Below are 22,932 nucleotides of genomic sequence, written 5' to 3' on the forward strand. Positions count from 1 at the left end.
AAATTCATCCATTTTGTTCAGATGAGCAGTCAATTATAAAAGGGCACATTTCCTTATCTTAAGCCATATGTGGAAAGCAGCAGCAGCTATGATAACATATGATTCCCCACAATAGAGCATGCTCCAAAACTGATCTGAGCAAACATTTACAAATGTGGCATAACCCTGTATGCAAAGGGCACTAAGAACCTGACAATCACTGAGGTCATGTGCTCTTTCCACCTCAGAATGACATAATCGGCAGAGGCACTGCTCTCTTTTCATCCCCTGCCATGCCCCAGTGTATCCCAAAACAGGGAGAATACCAAATCTGAGTTGGAGTATGAATCTGATGAAACCTGGTAGATATAGTAATATTGTGCAATATATAGTAATATATATGATTCTAATATTTCACTTGAACCTTACTAGACAGGCACTTCTCAAGAGATCTAACAGCTTGACCAGAGCTTGATAAGAAGTGCTGATATTGTGGCCCATAAAAAGATAGGTTTTAATCTCAAACAACAACATTCTGAAAATTCCAATTACAAATTCAAATAATTATATTAAAAGCAATGTCCTATTTGTGGAGAACAAGGAAAAGAAGTTTATATTTTGTAACAGGAGCGGATATACAACAAAACATCACAACGTTAACCACTGTATGTTTCTGAGAGAAGATATTAAAATGAAGTTTTCTACAAAACATTGCATTTATAAGTACTTTATTCATGCATTCAACAAAATGATGTTATACATTTCAAGAGCAATCGCAGTTAAATAAATAACGCAACATAATAAGAAATTCACATTGTTACAGAAAATGTCATGTAAAATAATCTACAGAGTAAATGGACTTGTGATGTTCCACTGAAGTATTGTGAACGTGAGCTGCCGAAGGGGATCTTTTAAATAAATTCAATTTCTGACTGCATATCCTATCCTCACTGCCAATCTCAATGAAGTACCTCGGGCTGATACTTCCCAAACTGGTACAGGCAGATTAGCTGAATGTGGCTCGCACAAGGGAAGGGCATCTTTCACAATTGCTAGACCAGCACAGCCATCTTAACATATGGCTGTATATCAGTATTTGACCGCAAACGTTGTCTAATGTGTTAATCTGTATTTTTTCTGTACACATAATAAATACCCCTCTAAGAGTCCTCACAGCACTACACCAAAAATACACCCCATTCTTAGTTGCATAAATAGCATTAGAAAGTAGAATATAATATATATCAGTGCTTTAAATAAATGTGCACACTGGTTAAGAGTGTTAATTTATTTTCCAGTGGATAGTTAGAGTTAGGCTATGAATAATTTAAACAATTTTGAAGAGGTGTTTCTGAGGTAAATCCACCCATCGTTGTGTCGTCACACATCGGATTACATACATCAGACTAAAAGGGGAGGGCTTGACATTTTATTAGCAATTATGCATTCTTCATCTAGGTCTACAGTGATGACAAAGAAGCTTTGATGCCTTGAACAGCATCCCCTTTAAACCAAACCATAACATTCACCAGTACATATTGCGGGTGTCTGTTGGCCGCCATTTTGGATGGAAAATGAGAAAATGTTCTTAGTTAACCATTCATTAGTTTGCCTGAAGCAGGATGGCCATTAGGTCATATGTGGGTTGGCAAGATCAACTTTGTTTTTTAAAAGAACATAGTCTTGCACACAAGTTGGCATGTGTGATAAAGGTATCCAGAGGAGCTTGGCATCCCAACCTGCGCTGTAACGAGTCCGTGGGTGTTGACTCGTCAATGCGTGCTCCATACACCACACCACCAGGGAGAGGTCTTTGTTGAGGATCAGTTCATTCAAGGCCCTTTTCTTTTCTGAATCTGCAAAATCAAGATATTCGATGGTTACAGACCACCTTCAGAAAATAAAGTACCATGTCGAAGTCTTAATTCCAAAAATAAGGTTACAGTTTTCAGCGGCTTCACTGTGACCTCTACCACTTTTTATGCCTCAGAAACTCCATCAATGTGATTAACCAAATTGGAAATTAAAGCCAGAAAGGATAGATTGATAGTTATCTTTCGAGTCTGAAGAACCATTTGTGTCCATCTTTGGGTATCAGGTGATAAAATCGCGGCAAAAATGTTGCAGGTAAAAATAATTGGCGCAAAAATGCTGTGGTTTGACCCGGTAAAGGTGTACCCCATTATACCATTTAAGGGGAGCAGGGGTTGCTGGGTTGCCCCCGCATCCTTAACATGATTGTGGCGCAAACAATCACTGCATTTTTGCGGCGATATTTTGTATTCATGGCTATTTTTGCCACGATTTTGAGACATGGACCCCATCTTCGGTGATGATTTAAAATATAGATATGCAGTAAATAGAGTACAGACACAAATGTACAAAAATTCTGAATGCTTGCAACATTTCGTGCCAGTAGTTTGTTTCAGCCTCTTCAAACGACTGACAGGCCTTCGGTGGACCAAATATTCAAATATTTAACTCTTTTAACTGTGTGTTACTGTCCCACTGATATTTCATTCATACCTAGCCTCATGCCACAATCATTGTTAATTTAGGTCTCCTTTGCCACTGAGGAATAAAAACCTAAAAACAAATTAAATACTACAAGTATATCACTAAAAAGGACTAAAGAGTTGAACAGGCCCGCTAGGTTCCCACAATGCATGAACACTCACTTCATCAAGCCCCCCAACCCCCACCGATTTAGTTTGCTACTACAAAAGTTACTTTTTGTTCAACTAGTTCTACAGGCCCAAGTCAATGCATCCTGCATGTGTTTCACTCTGGCCTCGTTTTTTTTTTTTAAATGTATTTATTTGTATAGCGCTGACCGCCCGCAGGCATCGGGGTGCTCACATAGAGACAAGGACAGGACTCCGATAGAGCCTAGAAGGTGCCACAGGACAGATACAGAGATACTGGAGACCTAATTAAGAGGTACTAGGTTGAGGGTTACTTAAATAGCTCAGTTTTAAGCTTTTTACGAAAAGCCGCAAGGTTTGGCTCCAATCTGATGTACTTCGGCAATTTGTTACAATTGGCTGCCGCTTGATTGGGGAAAGCTCTACCCAAGCCGAGTTCCTTCTTATGTTTCTGGGGAATCATAAGTCTGTTTGCTTCTGATCGTAGCGTCCTAGGGGGATGGTAGAAGGAAAGTTTGGATTTCAGAAAGGCCGGAGCCTTACCATATAAGCACTTGTGGGCTAGACACATGGACTTGAATTGAATGTGATCCTCTATTCTCAGCCAGTGAAGATCCCGTCTAGCTTCACTAATGTGTTCGCTTCTTGCTTTCTTTTTTACCATTCTAATCGTATTATTTTCTTGCTAGCTCCTGCCAGGAGAGCATTCCCGTAGTCCAAACACGACATGATGGTAGCCCTTGCTATTATAGCGCAGTTTTTCTCGCTCAGTAAGGGTCTAATTGCTTTGAGAAGCCTAATGTAATAGTTGCAGTTTTTGCTAACGTACATGGCCTGTGCATCTGAGTTTAGGGAGGCTTCCAGTGTCATGCCTAATGTTTTAACTTTGTCTGCCACTGGAATTTGGGTTTCTTTAATTTGGAAGGCCTTATAATCATCAGAGAGTTTGGCACGGGCCTGAGTGGAGCCGAAGACCATTAATTCGGTCTTATTGCCGTTCCGGCACATCCAATTATTATCCATCCAATCTTCGATGTTTTCGTATAGAGTATTTAGTGTCATACTATCGTTAGTATGATCACCACTCAGCTCTAGAACCAGCTGAGTATTGTCAGCATAGTTGGTAAAGTAAACCTGGAGTTTTTGTAGTAGCTCACATAAGAAGCGAATGTATAGGTTAAAGAGCAGAGGGGACAGACTAGCTCCCTGTGGTAGCCCACAAAAGATGTTAAACTCGGATGAGAATTTGTCGCCCCAGTGTACTCTGGATATTCTGTTTTCCAGGAATGATGACAACCAACATATGGACTCTTTAGAACAGTTTGCAATTTTCTCGAGTGCATTCTGTAGGAGCTGGTGGTCTAGCAGGTCGAATGCAGCACTTAGATCTAACAAGACCAATAGGCCGGCCTTACCCTTGTCCATAATTTCCAGCATTCTGGACTGTAAGTCCAGCATAGCAGTCTCGATGCTGTGAGCAGATCTAAAGCCAGATTGTTGGGGGTGTAAGATCTCGTGGCATTCCACATACTCTTGGAGTTGGGCTGTTGCAATTTTATGCAGTATTTTGAGAGTAAAATTACAATTAGTAATAGGTCATAGATTTTTGGGGTCTCGAGGGTCCAGCGTAGGTTTTTTTACTAGAGGTGTTATGGTGACCTTTTTTATGTTACTAGGCACTGTTTGGTCCCGAAAGGAGGTGTTAACAATTTTAGTGAAAAGAAGAGCAAAGATTTCAGGATGTTGTAGGATAATCTTGGGGGGGAGAATGTTTTCGGCGCATGAGGATGGTTTCATGGAAGATAGGGTTTTTAACATGGCTTCTGGAGAGATAGGTTGCAATTGAAACTTCTCCTTTCCAATTATCGGTGATTGTTCAACAGGGAGGCTACATGAAGGTTTTTTTGCTTGTGCTAGTGCAATGCGATCTCTAGCTTTGGTTATTTTGTTAGCAAATGCTACCTGGGTGTTTTCGCATTCAGATTGTGATGGTATAAATGCCGGGCCCAACGCTTTGGGCTTCTCTATGGATTTGAGAATATCAAAGAGCTTGCTGCAGAATTAGCAGAGGCTTCAATTTGACTATTGAAGTAGTTCTTTTTTGCTTCAATGATTTTGGTTTTATAGGCTTTCTCAACTAATTTCCAACTTGTTTTTTGATCTTCTGTTTGGTTTTTAAGCCATTCAGCTTTACTGCGTTTTTTTTCTTTCTTGAGAGAGGTGAGTTCAGGTGTGAACCATTTTTGGTGGTTGGAGTTGGGCCTAACAGTTTTTTCTCTATTCGGTGCTTTCAGATTGATTAACAAAAGCATCTGCTGGTCGTATTTTTTGATGATAGAATCACACGAGTCACTTTCATCAATGTCAGCTAGGATGCTATTGATACAGAGTTGTAGGTCCGCACTTCCAATGTTTTTAAAATTTGTGGAAAAGGCTTTACTTGCCTTGTTAGTCTGTTTTTTTGCTGGAGTGGGTAGATACAAATCAAATACTATTTTGTAATGGTCGGTCCATATACAAGGAGAGGTGAGATAGTTATTAGTCTCATTGTTGTTGGTTATGATCCAGTCCAATTGGTGGCCATTAGCCATGGTGGGTTCATGGTTCATAACATTAAAATGTATTTTGTCCAAGGTTTTTTCAAGGATGATAGCTTCCTTATCTTTTGGGTCTCCGCGCCATCGGTTTAGATCACCAAGAATGATTGTGGATTTGTTTATGCCTATAAGTGAGTCTGCAAGAATAGTGAGTTCATCGTTGAACTCAGATTCCAAAGAAGGAGGTTTGTAAATGAGGATAAAGTTAATGCAATTGTTGTCAGTGGGACAGTGTTTCAGGTGTACAATTTCGCAACCTGAACAAGAGAGTGTGGATGTAAAGACGGGCATCGAGTCTCGGATTACTATGGCTACCCCACCCCCTTTCCCATTTTCTCTATTTGTGTAGTGGACTGTGTAACCCGTGGGTACCGCCAAAGCACAGGTCAGTCCTATGGATCTTGTAACCACGTTTCTGTGATACAAATTATGTCAATATTATCTGACACAATTAAGTTGTGTACACATGAGGCGTGTTGATTAAGGGAGCGTGTGTTCAGTAGGCAAACCTTCAGTTTTTTTGACAGGGGTTCTTCATCGTGAATTTGTTTGGTTTCTATCCTAGGCGGATCGCTAGGAGGTACCTGATCGGCTGGGATCGACCTGCAAGAGGGGGTTGTGGTGTCATTATTAATGGGTTCATGGACCGGGAGCCCTAGAATGCTATGGCCTTGTCTAACATTTCCTGCGCTTGTGCGTGTATGGCTCCTATTTTCTGTAGGTCTTGTAGTTTAGGAAGGAGATCGTTAAGCTTTCCTATTCCCATTCTTACCTAGGTAGGAGGGCAGGACTGAGCCTAGTAAGTAATGACTTAAGCCACCTAGAGTGCAACACTTCATAGGCCGGGCACAAAAATAAAAAGTGAACTACAATGTCTTGACACATATACCCACAAGGATATAGCCTACAATGTGCTTCCAAGCCAAACCAATTCCCTATAAAGAAGTGAAGGGGACATGAATCCCACCTAAATTTGATGAACAAGGACCTCATTGTGGGTGATACCATTAGAGTTAGATAAGACTCAAATGATTGTGAAGTCTTGAGATCAAAATTGAACTGGAGACTAGGGTTTAAACAGAGGCCAGGTCCAGAGATTCATAGTCAACAAATTCTCAGAATATTGTCTGGATGTGTCTTGGAGCCCAAATGGGTGGGGAGATGAACACAGGGTTCTGCCCATTTGCATCAAAATTATTTTCTCATATATTCTGGTCAATATTAAATACCAATGCCATGCTCTGGCATGCTTTGGTTTCCGCCAATAGAGTTTTACTCTGAGATTCTTTTAACCTATGGTGCCTGAGTTAAATCAGATTGAAGAAGGTCTATGTAGTGTTTTGCAGAACATAGTCAAGTCTTTTAAGATCTTTAAAATAGATTATTATTCCATGATACAGGATACTCCAATGCTCCCCACAGCATTTCAAATTTGCATAGTTGAGACATCTCAATTGTAATTGCTAAATCATATTGGATGTTTTTTTGTTTTGCAGTGGGGTTTATTACTCGCAATGTATGGGGATTTTATCCCACTTTTGTGGACACTGATCTATTATCCAGAATTAAATTGACACCCGATTCCTGATTCTAGAGATACACATTTGCTTGAGCAATTAGTTTGCAGATGTACTCACACTTTGTTGAAGTTCAGCATGATTCCCCCAGGATGATTTTGGATGGGGTGGCAGTTTGGATAAGACTATGGGACAAATCTGAGAGTACGATGGAAAACAGACTCTGTCAAGAAAATCTATGCAAGCAATACTTTCTCTTTGTAAATAGGCTGCAATATTCTCAACTCAAGCTGAATAAGATGTTTAAGGATGAGAGCAGTCACAATTTGAGAAGCAGTCTCCAGGTTCCTGACTAAAGCCATATGTTCTTTACATGTTCCAAATTATTTGGATGTTGCCATGAAATCATCCTTTTGATATTAATGTCTCTCAATTGTGATATCTCTTTGGATTCTCAAATCTCTTAAAGCTTAAAGTATCATTAAAGGCTAGACTTCACCTGTTTAGATGTGTCATTGCTTCTACGTCATGGTCTCCCTCTTCTGCCCTTTTCGTTCCCCCCTCAAATATATCTGCTTAACCTTCCTCACCTCATTACAATGTCCCTCAACACGTTTTGTTGCTTTCTGCTTAATCTGTTATTTACCTTCCTATTGTTCTCATTCAATTTTCTCTTTTACATTTGAGCCTTGCTTTTATGTGACACACTCAGTTACCCCTCAGGGTTATGTCCACAAAATGCAAATACTTGAAATAACATTAGCAAAGAGACAAGTACTTGATCATTTTTGATGTGAATGAAAGAAGGGTGAAATATAGAAAAACGATTCAGCTCTGCATGAATCCAATATTTAATGGGCAGAGCTGACCAAGTATTTTAATCCCAGCTATCTAGGTATGACGACAGTGTGAAAACTGGATCACAATATAAAACATGGCAGCCTGTAATACCCATATAAATGCCTGTAAATGCCTGTAACATTCTTATTACAGTTTAGTTGTCACATCATTGCTGACATGTAATAAGAAAATGATATCGAGGCGGAGGGGGGGGCATTATCTTGTCAGGTAATGCTTACAGGTCCCACATATACGCTCGCCTTAACGGTGGCCCCGGGCCATTACCTGACATGGTAATTCCCACTCACCTAGGGGCTTATTGCATTTCGTACTCTGGCCCATTTTTTCAGTTGCGAGAAGGTTTGCGTTTCACAACCGAAAAAAATAAATGCCTGCTGCGGATTGGGAAACGTAATCCATTATCCCTTTCCCTGTAGGCCATATTAAACAAAGGAAATGGCCACGATGGAAAGGGAGAAGGGACTGCAATTAGTCCTTTCTCCCTTCCATGTCAGCCATTAAAACAAATGAAAATAAAAGTAAACAAAAAAAATATCCATCATATAACAGGGAGAAGGGACGACACATAGTCCCTTCTCACTTTTCATGGTGGCCTGACGGGAGAATCAAAAGGAACTGCGAGGGACACGTGCCTTGTTAGCCGGGTAATGCCCCAGCGAGGGCAAATGAGCTTGGTTGTTACAAGCTCATTGACCCTCACCGGGTACTAATGTTCTGTAATCAATTGTTACCGTTGGGCTGTGATGTCACAATGCCTTCTACTTGGGCCAGCACCAGGCTGAATTCTAGTTGTTGCTGTAGTACTTAATTAAAGCAATGACTAGCTATTCAAATTCGTTTCTTGTGAAATAGCTGTCTGTGCCACGTTACAGCCCTTAACTAATAAGCAGTGGTAGTATGTTTATTTTGTTCACTGCTGGAGTCTAACACACAAGAGCAATAATCTGCATGTTCTTATTTATTTTAAAACAAAAACGAAAAGATAGTTTAGGCAGTTTAACAAAACACAGCTTTAACATTTTTCTAAAACACATTAGAAGCTTCACATTAGTTGGTTTTAATCCAAACAGGTTCTACATTGATTAGATGTATCGGCAACTGGAAGATCTCTTACATTAGGTTAAGAATAAGCTAGGTATTAAAAGGGATGGCAGGTTAAGACCATGTATAAAAAGGAATAAAATATATCATACTGCATGTAAAAAGGATATTGCAAGTCACACCGAAGTTCTGTGACCTTATAAAGGAACTTGGCCTTCGGCCTCATCATTAGGGGTGGAACCTGTGTCCTGATAACAATACCACTGCAGTGTATGGCCACTGGATAAGGGTGAGGGAGAGTTGGGGAAAGCGGAAACAGTCGACAGGAGGCAAATGGCAGGTGGGTGAATGTCTGACCTCAAAATGACTGGAGTGCATGGAGTGCATGGAATGATGATGGAAAAAGATGAAGGCGGACATGAAGATGTGAGGGATGTGGTCTTAGTGGTGGTTGGAGAATATGACAGCTGAATGGGCAGCAGTGGCAGCGGTCATGTTGGTGTTTGGAGCAGCTGATGCCTGAATGGCAGCTGAATGACAGCACTGGTGGTTGTGGTGATGTAGGTGGTAGGGGCAGCTTACACCTGAACGGCAACAATGGGGATGGTAACAGTGATGGTTTTAGCCACAACGTTCCCGATTCCTGAGGCAGGAACGTGCTGGTGGCCAGTCTGTCCCTCGGCTCCATGGAGACAGATGTGGTGGCCACAGGCAAGGAACTAGCAGATGTAGACTTGCCTGTTGATTTCAAGTGGCGGGAAGATGGCACTGTTATGGAGGCAGGTGGTGCCTTTTTCACCAGCTTGACTACCAGGGGTGCCAGATAGGAGAGATGTGACATACTGTCACATGTCACTTTAAATTTACTTACGGGAATGCTTATGCAGTACAGTTATGCACATTGTGTACGTCTCAATGTATCTCATGTATGGAAGGGCAGAGACATTACACATTGGTGTCTGTGACTTGCTTCCTGGTCTACATGTATACAATGTTGTGGCATTGTGGTGTATGCTCATGTTGTAGGGTGGCACAAAGTAGTATTTCTTGGGTGTACAGGACAAGTGTCCTCAAGGAGGCTGTGTCAAGCTCATGGTCTACATAATCACACGGTCATCTTTCATGCTGTTGGTGGGTATTTGTGAGGTTCTGGCCTGTGAGGTGTGGTTGCGCTCATCATGTTGTGTCCCCTGACTGATGGGAGTTCCATCCTAGGCTGACCTGGTGGCAACATCATATTGGTGACTTGGTTCTCAGTATGTCTGACAGGAATGTTGTTGGTGTGTTGCATGATGACATTTTGCCTGGCTCTGGCTGTCTGGCCCAGAATATGTCTGATGTGCAAGTCTGTGTTCATCTTGTTTTATGGCTGCATGCGTCTGAGTGTGAAAGGCTAAGGTGGGTGTGGAAGGACTGAGGACCTTGCGGACCATCCTGGAAAAATGACACACCATGCCACTTAAAAGTCTGCTCCCTTCCATGTATACTATTTCTTACTGTTTGTCCTATTCCACGCAGTGTGTCTTGCCAAGGGTCCTCACTAATGGGGCCACTTCATTGGTTGTCAATATTGTGCTTGTAATTTGGTGCTACAGAGTCTACAGGATGACAGGCAATTTAAGGCTGCCCATTGAATATGGGAAACATCATTTGCCAATGGTTCTTCATCTACTCACTGTGGTCCACACGGCTGCCATCTCCGATCTCGGCAGCACCAATCCTGCACATGGCTAGTGATTTTGTCCTCTTCTCATGGTTACAGCCAAGGGGGGTTCCACTGTGCCTCCTTCTGTGACCGATACGTCCATTTGGTGGTGTGCCAAGAGTGTGCCTCCAGCATTGAGGACATTCCGCCAGATTTGATATCCTCCATGTCTCAGGGCACAGTCCCAATTGCCACAAACTTATACTGTACTGCATTATTGGGAATCTTCCACTGTGGTGAAGCTTTATATTTCTGGGACCCAAAGAGCTCTTCGGCGTGGGCCACCACCTTGGCTGCCATGACAGTAATTTCAGTCTGTGTGAATTTGGCCTTTCTGAGCCTCACTTCTGGCACTTTGCTCTTGGATTTGTCCTGACATGTTTCCACCCTCCTCCCTTAGATGGCACCAGGAAATGGGTGATTGTCAATCGATTCAGAATTTAAAGATGGCTGCAGTTCAGCTTCCTGTTGTGTGCTGATATTTTGCCACCTAACCTTAATTCTGCTATTTTCTGCACACATTGCTGAACAGTATTTCTTCTGATGTCAGGTGTCGATAATGGTAAATCTGCACATGTTTTAGCCTGCCCAGTGCTGCATGTATTCTCCTGTCCTTGCTGAATATCGTTTTTAGCCTGCCCAGCGCTGCATGTATTCTCCTGTCCTTGCTGAATATCGTTTTGAGCCTGCCCAGTGCTGCATGCATTCTCCTGTCCTTGCTGGAAAATGAATTTAGTGGTGACTTGTGGCTGCTGTGTTCCTCACTAACTTTCACGCATCCTTCTGTCTCCCCCCTCCTCCATTGTGCCCTCCACCTCTCCCTACCTCCAAATGCATCTGTGATTCTGATTAGTAAGTGTTTCTCCCCCACCTCACTGCAGCCAACCATGTCACTTTCTCCTATCCTCTCCAACTGCTACCTATCTCCTGTCTTTCTCCTATTGCTAAATTTGGCTGGAAGAATCTTAAGAAGGACACTCTGGCCATCAGCCTCGGCCTTCCTATTGCAGACACCTATGTTACGGCTTCTGCCAGAGAGCCTATCACTGACATCCTCTTCTTCGTTAACTCACCTGACCTATGGACTCTCTACATGGTCAGCTTTCTCTCTCCTATCGCCTCTTCTCCCATTAATGTTGGCACCCGCTGGGAGGTTCTCCTTGATCTCTTCACCATTTCCAGAGTCATCATTAATGTTTATCTCAACACAACCTTCTTCTTTTTGACAGGCTCCTCCCCTGCCTCTCTAACCCCATCTCTCCCTACGTTCAGGCTCCCTTGCCTTCTATGCCTTTCGCCACATCTGCACAGGCGATCCTGCCTTGCCATACTGTCCCAGCTCCCTTGTCGGCCTTTGCTCCATCACCATCCTCCACTATCCCCCTGGCCCTCTTGCCACCCTCTGGGGGATCACCGTCCTCTGTGCCCCCTTAATGATGGCAAGCTGCTCCACATTGCCACTCTCAACTCTTGCTCCACCGTAAAATACTTGATGGACATCTGCAACATCCTCAAACTCATGGATCTCGATGGGCTCGCCATCACTGAGACTTGGTTCAAGGAGAGCTCCATTACGAGCTTCAATAAACTCCTCCCCGAAGACTACAAAATCCACTCTGTGCCCAGGCCTTAAAAGACAGGTGGGGGAGTGGCGCTTATCTTCCCAGAATGTATACCTGTGTCCATCATACCTACTCAGGCCTATTTCTCCTTCGAGTGCCTAGTTTGCAGACTCTCAATATCCCCTAAATCTTCCCTCATTAAGGCCACCTTCTATCGGCCACCAGCTCAGTCCACTCTCTTCCTCTTGGAATGGGCTGACCTGGTCTCCTCCTTAATCTCCTCCTCCTCTCAACTCCTCCTGATGGGTGATCTGAACATCCATCAGGACTCTCTTGACTCCTTAGGTCCTTTCTGCAACCTTTGCGACTCTCTGGCCCTCTCTATCCTTCCCTCCCCTCTGGCCCAACGCACACCACGGGCCACACCTTGGATGCTCTCATCTCTACTGACATCCCTCTCTCTATCCCTCTCACTACCTCCATCTTTTGGACTGACTACTCTCTTCTCTCTACACACCTTAAGCTCTCCTCTCCTCTTGCAGCAATACATCCGTCACAGCCACTGGGCTTCAAAATTACTAGATCCATGAAAAAAGTGAAAGTGGCTGCTATTGCTTCCTCCTACTCTCCTCCACCTACTCTGTCAGCTGACTACCACCCTGACACAGCCCTTGCTAACCTCAATGTCTCTATCTCCAACACCCTTGAAGCTCTTGCCCATGTCATGAGGGTCCGACTGAAGCCTTCCAAAAAGTGCAACTCCTGGTACGACTCCTGCCTGGCTGCCCTTAAACACAAGTGTAGGGCAGCTGAGTGGAAATGGAATGTGTTGGGTGAACCATCTGACAAACTGGCCTGCCGCCTCCTTCAAAGGCATTATCGATTCTGCATCCGCATCAAGAAAAGAGTCTTTATTCAAGCCTGTATCTCCGTGGCATCAAACAGGGCAGAACTCTTCAAAGTCTGCAAAAAGCTGGCTGGTCTGCAAGCAGCTGCATCTTCTTCTGTTACACCCACCCAGGACTTTTGCTCAGCCCTGGCTCACACTTCGCCACAAAAACACGAGACACCCTTTACACTGTCTGTTCCACACCACAGCATATACCAACACCAGAGGCCCTCTTCACACCCACCTCCACTTACCCTCTCTTCTCTCTTACCTATCACACCGGATAAGGTCACCAGACAGGTACGATCTATGATGGCTTCATCCAAACAGGTAGACCCCTAACCCTCAAAAACCATTAAAGACAATATTGACTCCCTCACCCCAGACTTGGCTGATCTCTTCAATCTCTCCTTCTCCACTGGAGCTTTCCCAACTGCACTGAAGCACTCCCTTGTGCACCATCTGCTAAAAAATCCCTGTGCCGACCCCTCCATTCCAGCAAACTAACGCCTTATCTCCATCACTCCCTTCCTGGGCAAACTCCTGGAGAAACTGGCTATCTCTCAGCTGACCCTACACACTGAATCTATTGGTTCCATGACCATCAATCTGACTTTAGAACATCCAGAGGCACGAGAACTGCTCTTCTGAACACCTATGAAGGCCTGCTCTCATATCTTCACACTAACACCCCATCTATCCTCATTCCCTATGACCTCTCCTCTGCCTTCAACACAGTTAACCACAACATCCTGATTGCACGCCTCTGTGACACTCTGGGAATTACAGGTCAGGCTCTGGCGTGGTTAACCTCCTTCCTCTCGACTGCCGATCCCAGGTGCAACTCAGAGCCTTTCACTCGACTATCACTCTCTCAACCTGTGGTCTAACATATTCCCCTGGTTCTGCAACGTCTATATGGTTGACCTGGCACGGGTGATTGCCACCTTCAACTCTAACTTCCAATGCTATGCGTATGACACGCAACTATCTTTCAGGCTACCCTCAGCCGTCTCCTCCTCCTCACTCATATCTGACTGTCTGTTCGCTATTCAATCAGGGTGTGCTGCAAACAACCTCTGCCTCAATGCCATGTCAGATCGTTCTCAATGGGACCCCTGCTCCTGCTTTCCCACTTTCTCTCTGGCTGGTAGACTCACCTGACTGGTTAGAGACTGGGGTTCCCATTGAGTTTGTGGATCAGTATCACTAGGGACGGAAAGGTTAAGTCCCCCCAAGTCTAGGTTGGTGATACCACGTCTGACACCATATGTGAAAACGCCACCAGGCCCGTGAATGCATTTTTGTACTTTTGTATCTTATTGAGATGTATAAAGCACTTTCACCACTTTTCTGTGGCATAGACCATTGTTCTAAATGCATGTACCACCCACCACTACGCTGCCTCGGTAACAACTGCTGTTAGTGCAAAGGAAGCCTCAATCGAGCATATACAGAGATAAAGGTCAACTCCTGCCATGAGAAAGGGACCCAAGAACAGCCAGCAGCACTGTATGCAGCTATCAGGCCTGTATTTACTCAGTTGTCTCCTTGCCTCCCAGTGGTGGAAAGGATGACTGTGCCTGTTCTTCCATTTAGGCTAACACTGCCTGTAATGTGTGGCAGTGGTCAGCCAAGGTGAGAAGGAAGCCCATGCAGTCCAAGATGCTTTGAAGGTCCACCTGTGTGCCTATCACCCCAACATCCCCCAATAAATTGTGCCAGGGGAAAAGACAAGTATTTCTTTTTTACATGGACTAGCTTCCCAGCAGTAGCTTCCTCTATCTTTCATGACTGTCCTCCTGAAAACCTATGATCTAAAACCCTCCACAATCTCATCACCCTTTCCCCACCCCATGACTCTTGTAGCTCTGGTGTTCTGTGGCCTTTGATTGCGGCTTGGCCATTGACACCAGGCCAGGTTGGGAGCAATTCATGATTTACCCCTCTCCCCAGACCAGCTGTTGGAAGAACATAAGTGTTAGACAACCTGCAATGTAGCATTTATAACAGGAGATGAGCTATGTCCGAGGCCTCATATTATGTGTCCCCCATATTAATATATTAATGAACATATGACACCAAAGTATGATACACATTCCATTCAGCTCCTCTTTAGTGCCTGGGGCTCTGCCCAGCCTGCCCACCCCACCTTGAAGAGAGTCACTAAGAGGACTCCCTGGGGCGAGCAGCCAGGCCAACACACCTTTCTTTCACAACTACCCTCTCCATGGCTGTCCCGTCACCTATGATCTACTAGCTAGCACATGGAGACCCCTGTACCTCAAGTCTGACTTTTAAGATGCCACATCTCACTATCACCATTGGGGCGATGACCCTCCTAAAGTGTATTTTAGAAGTTCAATTGAAATCTACTAGGAAATTTAGAAAGGGCCAAAATAACATGAACATACAAAAGAATAACCCTGTAATTAAAGGGAAAGAGAGGTACTGTACAAACAAACAATATATTTACATAGTGAATTCCAGTCAGTAATGATGTTTCTTACGGTAATGTACAATATCATCCATTGACCTAGTCCTCCAAACCCATTTTGCCATGCGTGGCTGCCATAGGCTTCAGTGTTCCCGAGGCCCTCAGTGAGATCACTGTGATGCTGCTGTTAGAAGTGTCCTCCTTGGCATTGGCTTATTTGCATTTCCTCTGTGCCAGTGCTTTATCACATTTCCCACTGTGGTTGTGCCTTGTGCAAAGCAGTTCATGCTCCCATGGGGTGAACCCAATGTTCCTGCCTCATGTGCCTGTACAGCCCTGTCCCCGCCATGGGCAAACCCCGCTGTCTCTTGGCGGATAAGTCTTGAATCCTACTGGGTGGCTGATAACAGGCCTTTTTTTGGAGGTGGGGCCTGCTCACCTCATAAGAAGTGTTACGTGTGAGCAGGTGTGCTGCTTAACTCCGGTGCCACTACGCCTCCTGTGTCTCTCCCTTACGCCTCAAGACCGAAGGACTTTGCAGAAGACTCTACAACGGTTTTCCTCTGCTGTTCCGGTGGCCTGTCACCACCCTGCCCTGGCCCTGACTAACCTGAGTGAGCTTTGGATCACTTCCTGGCAACATGCCCACTCCATATGGGCCTGGGGCAAACTTGTATCCACCGCAGTCCACCTCCTCCTTCTGTGTGCCGTACTGATGAGGCACCAGGAATCTGCCTTCATCTTGACCATAACACTCGTGCTGCTCATATCATCAATGCCAGTATGTTGATGCTCATAAGTGCCACAAAGCCTCTTGGGGCTGCAGGCCCCCATGCAGCTGTGTCATACAGAGTTGCTGCTTCCTCTTATTCCACATTTCAAAGTGTGTTCCTGTCTTCTGCTACCCTTCAATCTCAAGGCCAGTGGACTGTTCTTTCATCTGAGAGGTGACAGTCCATTGTACATGGCCCTACAGCATTCCAGGTAATCCCCTGAGAGATGGTACAGTCAACGGGTGAGGTAAGTATAACAGTAAAGCAATGAATCACCAATACAGATTAAATGAACTGTTTATGCAACCTATGGTATTTGTGTGTTTTCCCTCATTTCTTCCCTATAGGTGTTATATGTAACTCCCCCTTATCTGAGCACTAGGCCCTGTTTGACGATTACTGTATATATACTTGCTGATCTCTCCCTGACCCCTCTTGCTTTTGCTGTATTTCTCTTCTCTGACCCCAAATCATGTTCTACCCTTGATCCACCATCTCCAGGTAGACCCTGAGAAACATGTTTTGTCTGCGATTCTTATGTAGTGCTAAGAGAACCCAGTGATTATCACATTGGCAGCTCTTCCGCATTGCAGGAAGAACTGAAAAATTCTGCTGTTGGTGGATCCTAGCAGCTTTCGGGAGAACCCACATGAAAGTTCTCAGATAGCAAGGAGAACACAAAAATGCTCATGCTTTTGGCACTCAGCAGGTAGTGGGAAGAGCCTACGAAATTCGCTGTTGGCAGCTCCCAGATAGTGAGGAGAACCTGGACATGTCTCATATAGGCGGTTCTCTGCCGCGTAGCAAGGTATCTTTCCCCACCATCACTGTGGTTTTAAATAGCAGATGCAGGACTGATGAGCAGAACTTAAGAACATATAGCAAAAAGACTAATGGCTGCTCATCATGACATGCCAGTCACACCTCCATCTCATGCACCAGCAGTCAGTCACTTGAACTACCCATTTGTTAACTACAAGCCCCTCTGAACAACATGCTCTAATTTTCATTTTGTGATTTGAAGAGAACAAGACTTCAGCAACAGAGCAGGCTTGTTTGCTTTGGCTAGATGTCTTATGCCTTGCCACAGTTTTCCTCAATGTAGTGCTGGTTCATTTTAATGAATGTTACTCGTTCAACATGAGGTACTGTTAAGATTCTCCTGTGACTATATAAAATAGTCCTGATTGTGCAAAAGACTCACTCAGATGCAACATTGGCAGGAGAGTAGCTTAGGGATTCTTTGGCAAACTGTCCCAAGTGTGCTGGGCAGATGGATCACTTACTGAACCAGTGCTTTAGTGCATAATCATTCCAACTTGCATGACAAGCATCAAGGGGGTATCTGTCCACTGTTTGAGTTGCTGAAGGTCCACTGAATGTTCTTGTAGACCAATTTGCAAAGATTCATGCTTGAGTGAGGACGGCATTTCACATTCTCTCCGTCTCCAGCCTATCACAATTGTCAGTTGTGTTCACAGAAGACGGGCCAGGTGGTGTATACAACAAGGGAAATGTTTTTCATGAAGATTAAGAAGAAAATGTTCTTAACATCTATGGAGGTCTGTGGAGTACAGGGATGTTGCATTTTCTTCCTGACTTTGTTCTTCGTGGAATTGAATTACCAGCTGATGCATCAGTGCTTCTTTGCAAATTTGAACTCTGTTGAATTCTCCTGGTTCTAAGAGTTCTCATGCTGCAGAAAGCTGGTCACTTTCATTGTGAATTGTCCGTCAAGAGATAAGGCTTGGATGTTTCTTTGTCTTCTATCATTGAGGCTATTCGTAGATCCCCTTACTAGGGTAAGAGCATGTCCCTCACAAGCCGTGTTGTATACATTTTGACAGCAAAATCATGGGCCCTTATGTTGGATAGGTTGAGGACTAGGAGGTAAACCATTGCTAGAACATTACTGAGTGATGCTGTACCTCTCAACCCTTTGAGTCGATAGGCTAGGTGAAAAGTTAGGATTTTGTTTTCAGCTCATAAGAGCCTATTGATCTCTATGAAGGTGCGAGGGGCTTGGTTGATGAATTAACAGATTACACGTCGGGTTCAACTGCCAAAAGCATCATAGTTTACAGGTATGGTGATGCACTGCTGGATAACATGTCTGGTGGCCTCCTCAAAATGTCCTTGCACACAACAGACACGAGACAGCAGGTGCCAATATCATTGCAAATGCAATGCGCCATCTAAGGCTCGGCTGTGACTGTTGCAAAATAACATAAATGGCATTGGTTTGTGCACTTAGCCCAACATGTACAAACTTGATTTCGAACAGGTGGCAGTTGTGTTGTGGTAAATTGTCTTTCACCTGCTAATGGTGCAGCAGATTTTTTGCACTGTAGGTCTGGCTAAAGTGTGGGCTTATCTTCTTTGCCAGGGCACTCATATGCTTTACAGATTGTCAAATGATGAAACTTACCAACAACAAGTGAAGAAAATGTGCAAATCAAGGAACATACATGGTCTTGCTAAATCAAAGGACATCACGAATATTATACCTATGAACACGACAAAGCATGTAGGATTACCTAGGGGTGTACGCCCCTCTCAGCTAGCATTGTAAGGTCACCCATTATGCAGTCACAATGCTCTGCACACTGAATCAGATGTCTGTGGTGAAATCGACTTTCTGGTTGTCAGACATATCTTGTGCCTGCCACACTGTGAAAAGTACCTTGTCGTCCAGGCGTGCATGACAGCTAACATTGAGTTTCCACTGTTGAACAACTGTACTAATGGAATGGTGAAAAAGTGGTTTTCAACAAAAGAATATGGCAAGGAGCCCATATGTGATATTATGACCATGTTAGCGATGAGGAAGCAGACTGTGCCATGCTCAAATGCCCACATCACACTGACCTGCTGCTTAGGAGTAGTTTTATTGTAGGGACCCGAGCTGGTGCTGGGCATCCGGAGCAATGCTGGCACAGAAGAAATGTTTTCTGGGGGGACAGTATGGGCTGGATATGGAATGTTGATTGGCTGCTGTGGGGGGAGGCTGCAATGGAGTTCTTTTGTCTTGATCTTTGTGATGGTTTTACATCTGCTAGGGGAAATATGAGAGAATTTTTCAAATGTTAGGAGCTCTAGTAAATAGATTTTGCCAGGAAAGTCAGATCTGCTAAACAGCCTCAGCTTCAGAAAGTGCTCTGTTTTTAACAAATGGTGTAGGTGGGTTTGTCAGATGGGCCTGCCAGCCATTGGTTGCATGATTGAACTTACCAACATCTATGTATAAGACATCACATGTATAACCTCACCTTCACCTGGGCATCAGTAAGTGACATGCCACTAGCTGATTAGGCCATAGAGTGGCTTACATAAACGTGTCACGGACGGAAATGGGCACATGTAGAAACTGAGTAGCAGTTTTTCATGTCTGTTTCTGTTTAAACGTATAATTGGCACTAAGGAAATTCTTTCACATCAGACAGATGTCTATTGACACAGTATTATAGGTATTGGCACCTTATGATTTTTTAAATTGGACAGACTTAAACGATTCCCACAAATATGTGGGAGCGACCAAGCAGAGTAAGGTGCTTGTGGCGAGAAACTTTATTTTTTTTAATGGGTTAATATTCATTTTTACAGCACACTTTCGGTGAAAAATTGGGTAAAAAGCCACTACATTTTCTATCGATTTTGTTGGGTAACGCATGAACAAATCCAAACGATGCAAGTCCCCAACATTGCAGAGGAGCATTTCCAAAACAGCTGAATTTCATGATGCTTTTCCCCACAATATATGCCAACATAAAAACATGTTCATGCTGGCTGTGTCCATATATGTCCTTCAGGCTGCACCAATATACACAAGTATTACCATATAAGAACATACTCATGTTGGTTTTGCAGTAAAATAATTCCATGCCTCTGAAAGAAAATATGTCCTGATAGGCTGCACCAATGTAGGCCAATATTGCCAAGTGAGAATATTCATCATGTTGGCTTTACAATTGATGCCAGTAAAAAATGTACACAGTAAGACAACATTTCCCAACTAATTGCAAACATGTAGGTGACTTGTGTCATTAACAACATATCATGATTTACCTGTGATACCCAGTCAAATAATCCATGTCACAGTAAGAAAATATAACCAGAGTGGCTGCGCCAATGTAGGCCAGTCAAGCTATATGACAACATTCATCATGTTTGCTTTAGCCTTGATTCCCAGTAAAAAAGCCATGCCATAGTAGTAAAATATAGCCAATCTGGCTGCACCTGTGTAGGCCAGTGTACCCAAGTAATAACACTCATAATGCTGCCTATATCCTTTTTAATCAACATAAAAATGTCATGCCATAGTAAGCAAACATGCTTAGACTGCTTGACACTCCACAAATATAAACCCCCAGCATAAATCCAAGTACAGACATTCATACACATTCACTGCACAGCCATACAAAATTCATACATTCTCTAATTCACACGTGCCCCCATACAACATCCACTCTTTCATTCATATGCACACCCAAACAACATCCACTCATTCATTCACACGGGGCCACGATTACATATACATACATATATTTATGTTTTTACTTACTTGAGCACCAGTCCAGAAACTCTACTCTGCCTCAGGCTCCCATGATGGCCCTCTGATTCCCTGCAGCCCAAAACAGGAACCAGAAAGCAGGGTGAGCTTCCTGGCTCCTGCACATGCATTATGGTGCTGGAGCAGTTCCAGCTATATGCCCAGGCCCTCTGAAATGGCGGGGAGGAGAAAGAGCACCCCTATGCACATTAAGGGCTGCAGTACCACAGCCTCTCTCCACAATCAGCTATGCAAGACTGGTGGAGCCAAACACTTAGAAGCTTGCATGGCCCACTGGGCATGAACGCTGGACTACTTTCCACAATTGCTAAACTGCCTACCATTAAAAAAAAAATCTTCAGCTCTATTACATTAAGTTTGCACACCTGCAATGCAAATTTTCACCAGTGTTGGACGCAACAATTACCCTGGCGCAAATATGAATTGAAGCAATGCATTTTTAAAGTCATGTGTTCTTATTGTCTTTTACCTGTTCTTCCATTCTCTATTTTAGGGCTAAGAAGACATGGCAGCTGATCAATGACCCATAATCTCATGGGGGGCATGTCCAGTTCTTCAGTTACCTTTTCAGAGAGGGATTCATAATATTTAGAAGTCATTAAATTTTTCTGGAAGTTAAAAAGTTGGGCATACATGACTTCAGTGACAAAAATAAATGAAGTAATTGACTAGGCATGAACACCGGTAGGCTTCTCCTCCTTTGTGTTTTCCAAATCTGAGGAGGACAAATGTACGACAAAGTCACTGTTGGATCTGCTGTGGCTGACTGCTCCAATATGATCACAGGGAATAAAGAGCAGTTATCATGGAGAAGTGAAAGAAAAATAAAAAGACCATCCTCCGGTTTAAGAACAATCCTGAAATTCCACAACTGGAAGATATTTATCAAACAAACTGACCTCTATGGAAGGATTTGACTTCCTGGCCGCTGATGTTGGAAGTTAAGTGGCTTTTTCTGGACTTCCAAACATTGAAAAAAGGCTTAATATAAACAATGGACATGCTATACATTTAATTCTGAAGGTCCTCCATAATGTGAGTATTTGGATGCTCTCATTGCTTTATAGGGGCAGCATGAAGGCAAGACATAGGAATACAAGTTGTCAATCATTAATAAGTTCCCTCCTTGCTTCCTGGGCATGATATGATATGATATGATATATGATATGGCATTTATAACGCGCCTATACACAAGTGTTTTGAGGCACGACGAGACCAGGGAGGGGGAACAGGGGGAAGACAGACAACGATCTTACTAGGCCAGGTGTCATTCAGATCGCGCAAGTGCATGGGTAGGGGGAAGGGGAAAAGTGTGAGGGGGAAGGGAGAGGGGAAAGTGCAATACATGGTTGAGGGGAAAGTGCAGTACATGGGATAGTAGAATATTAAGATAAATAACGGCCGGATGGTGGCAAGTGCAAGGTAAGAGCAGACATAAGTGCTGGTGGGGGACTGTAGGGATACACAATACAGTCCCCAGGTGCGGGGGTTGCCAGAGAGGCAGGGCAGGTGTGCAAATGGCGGGGCTTGGGCCCAGGGTCACAAAGGGTGGCCAGGTAGCCAGTGCAGTTTCAGGCAGGAATTCAGCAGGGGAGAGGGGGAGAGAAAAAAGAAGCAAAGAGGAAGGTTTTGAGGTGCTTCCGGAACCGGAGATTGTTCTCCTCAAGTTTCAGGGAGGCAGGAAGCCTGTTCCAGAGTGAGGCCCCTGCTGAGGAGAGAGATCTCCCACCAACTCGTTGCTTGGAGAAGCGACGGACACAGAGGGAGATGGAGGCGGATGAGCGAAGAGATCGAGAAGGAAGATATTTGGGAAGAGAGAGTTGAAGGTATTGCAGCCCCAGGTCCCAGAAGGCATTGTGGACAATGCAAAGCATTATTTGCGCCAAAAAAACAGGATTTGTGCGCCATTCTGCCCGCAAATCACCATTAGTTAAACTGGGATTTGCGGGCAGAATGGCGCACAAATCCGGTTTTTTTGGCGCAAATAATCCATGAATCAGGGGCTTACTGTTGCTAAACAACGAAAGAATGAAACTGCTGAAGGAACTCAAGCAAGACTTAATGACCCGAACATTTATGCTGCTAAAAAACAAAACAATGATACTGCTGACGAAACTGAAGTCAGACTTACTGATCAGAGACTTAATAATCTGAGAATTGAAATCCCGGGCGAAGCCGGGAAGTTAAACTGGTCTTTGCATAAAACTGGATCCCTGTGCCAACGAACATGTAAGGACCATCACAATCTCATTAGGGACAGAAATAGTCAGCAGACATGATTCTTTTTTGATTAAGTTCAGCCTGTATGAGGGGCTATAAAATACATAGCACAAAGGAGCAAAAACCATAAAGCATA

At 43.9% G+C, this 22,932-nt stretch overlaps 1 protein-coding gene across 1 annotated transcript in view; it reads right to left on the minus strand.

Moving 5' to 3' along the window:
• Positions 1 to 690: 690 nt before the first annotated feature.
• LOC138488885 (dehydrogenase/reductase SDR family member 9-like) overlaps positions 691 to 22,932 on the minus strand; it is a 159,388-nt gene continuing 137,146 nt past the window's right edge. Inside the window, exon 5 of the mRNA XM_069616255.1 lies at positions 691 to 1,835. Coding sequence (XP_069472356.1) covers positions 1,609 to 1,835 — 227 coding nt within the window. The 3' untranslated portion in view covers positions 691 to 1,608. The remainder of the gene's footprint in view (positions 1,836 to 22,932) is intronic.

The sequence above is a fragment of the Ambystoma mexicanum genome, chromosome 9, assembly GCF_040938575.1.
Source record: "Ambystoma mexicanum isolate Mex_15411 chromosome 9, UKY_AmexF1_1, whole genome shotgun sequence".
Taxonomy (NCBI): domain Eukaryota; kingdom Metazoa; phylum Chordata; class Amphibia; order Caudata; family Ambystomatidae; genus Ambystoma; species Ambystoma mexicanum.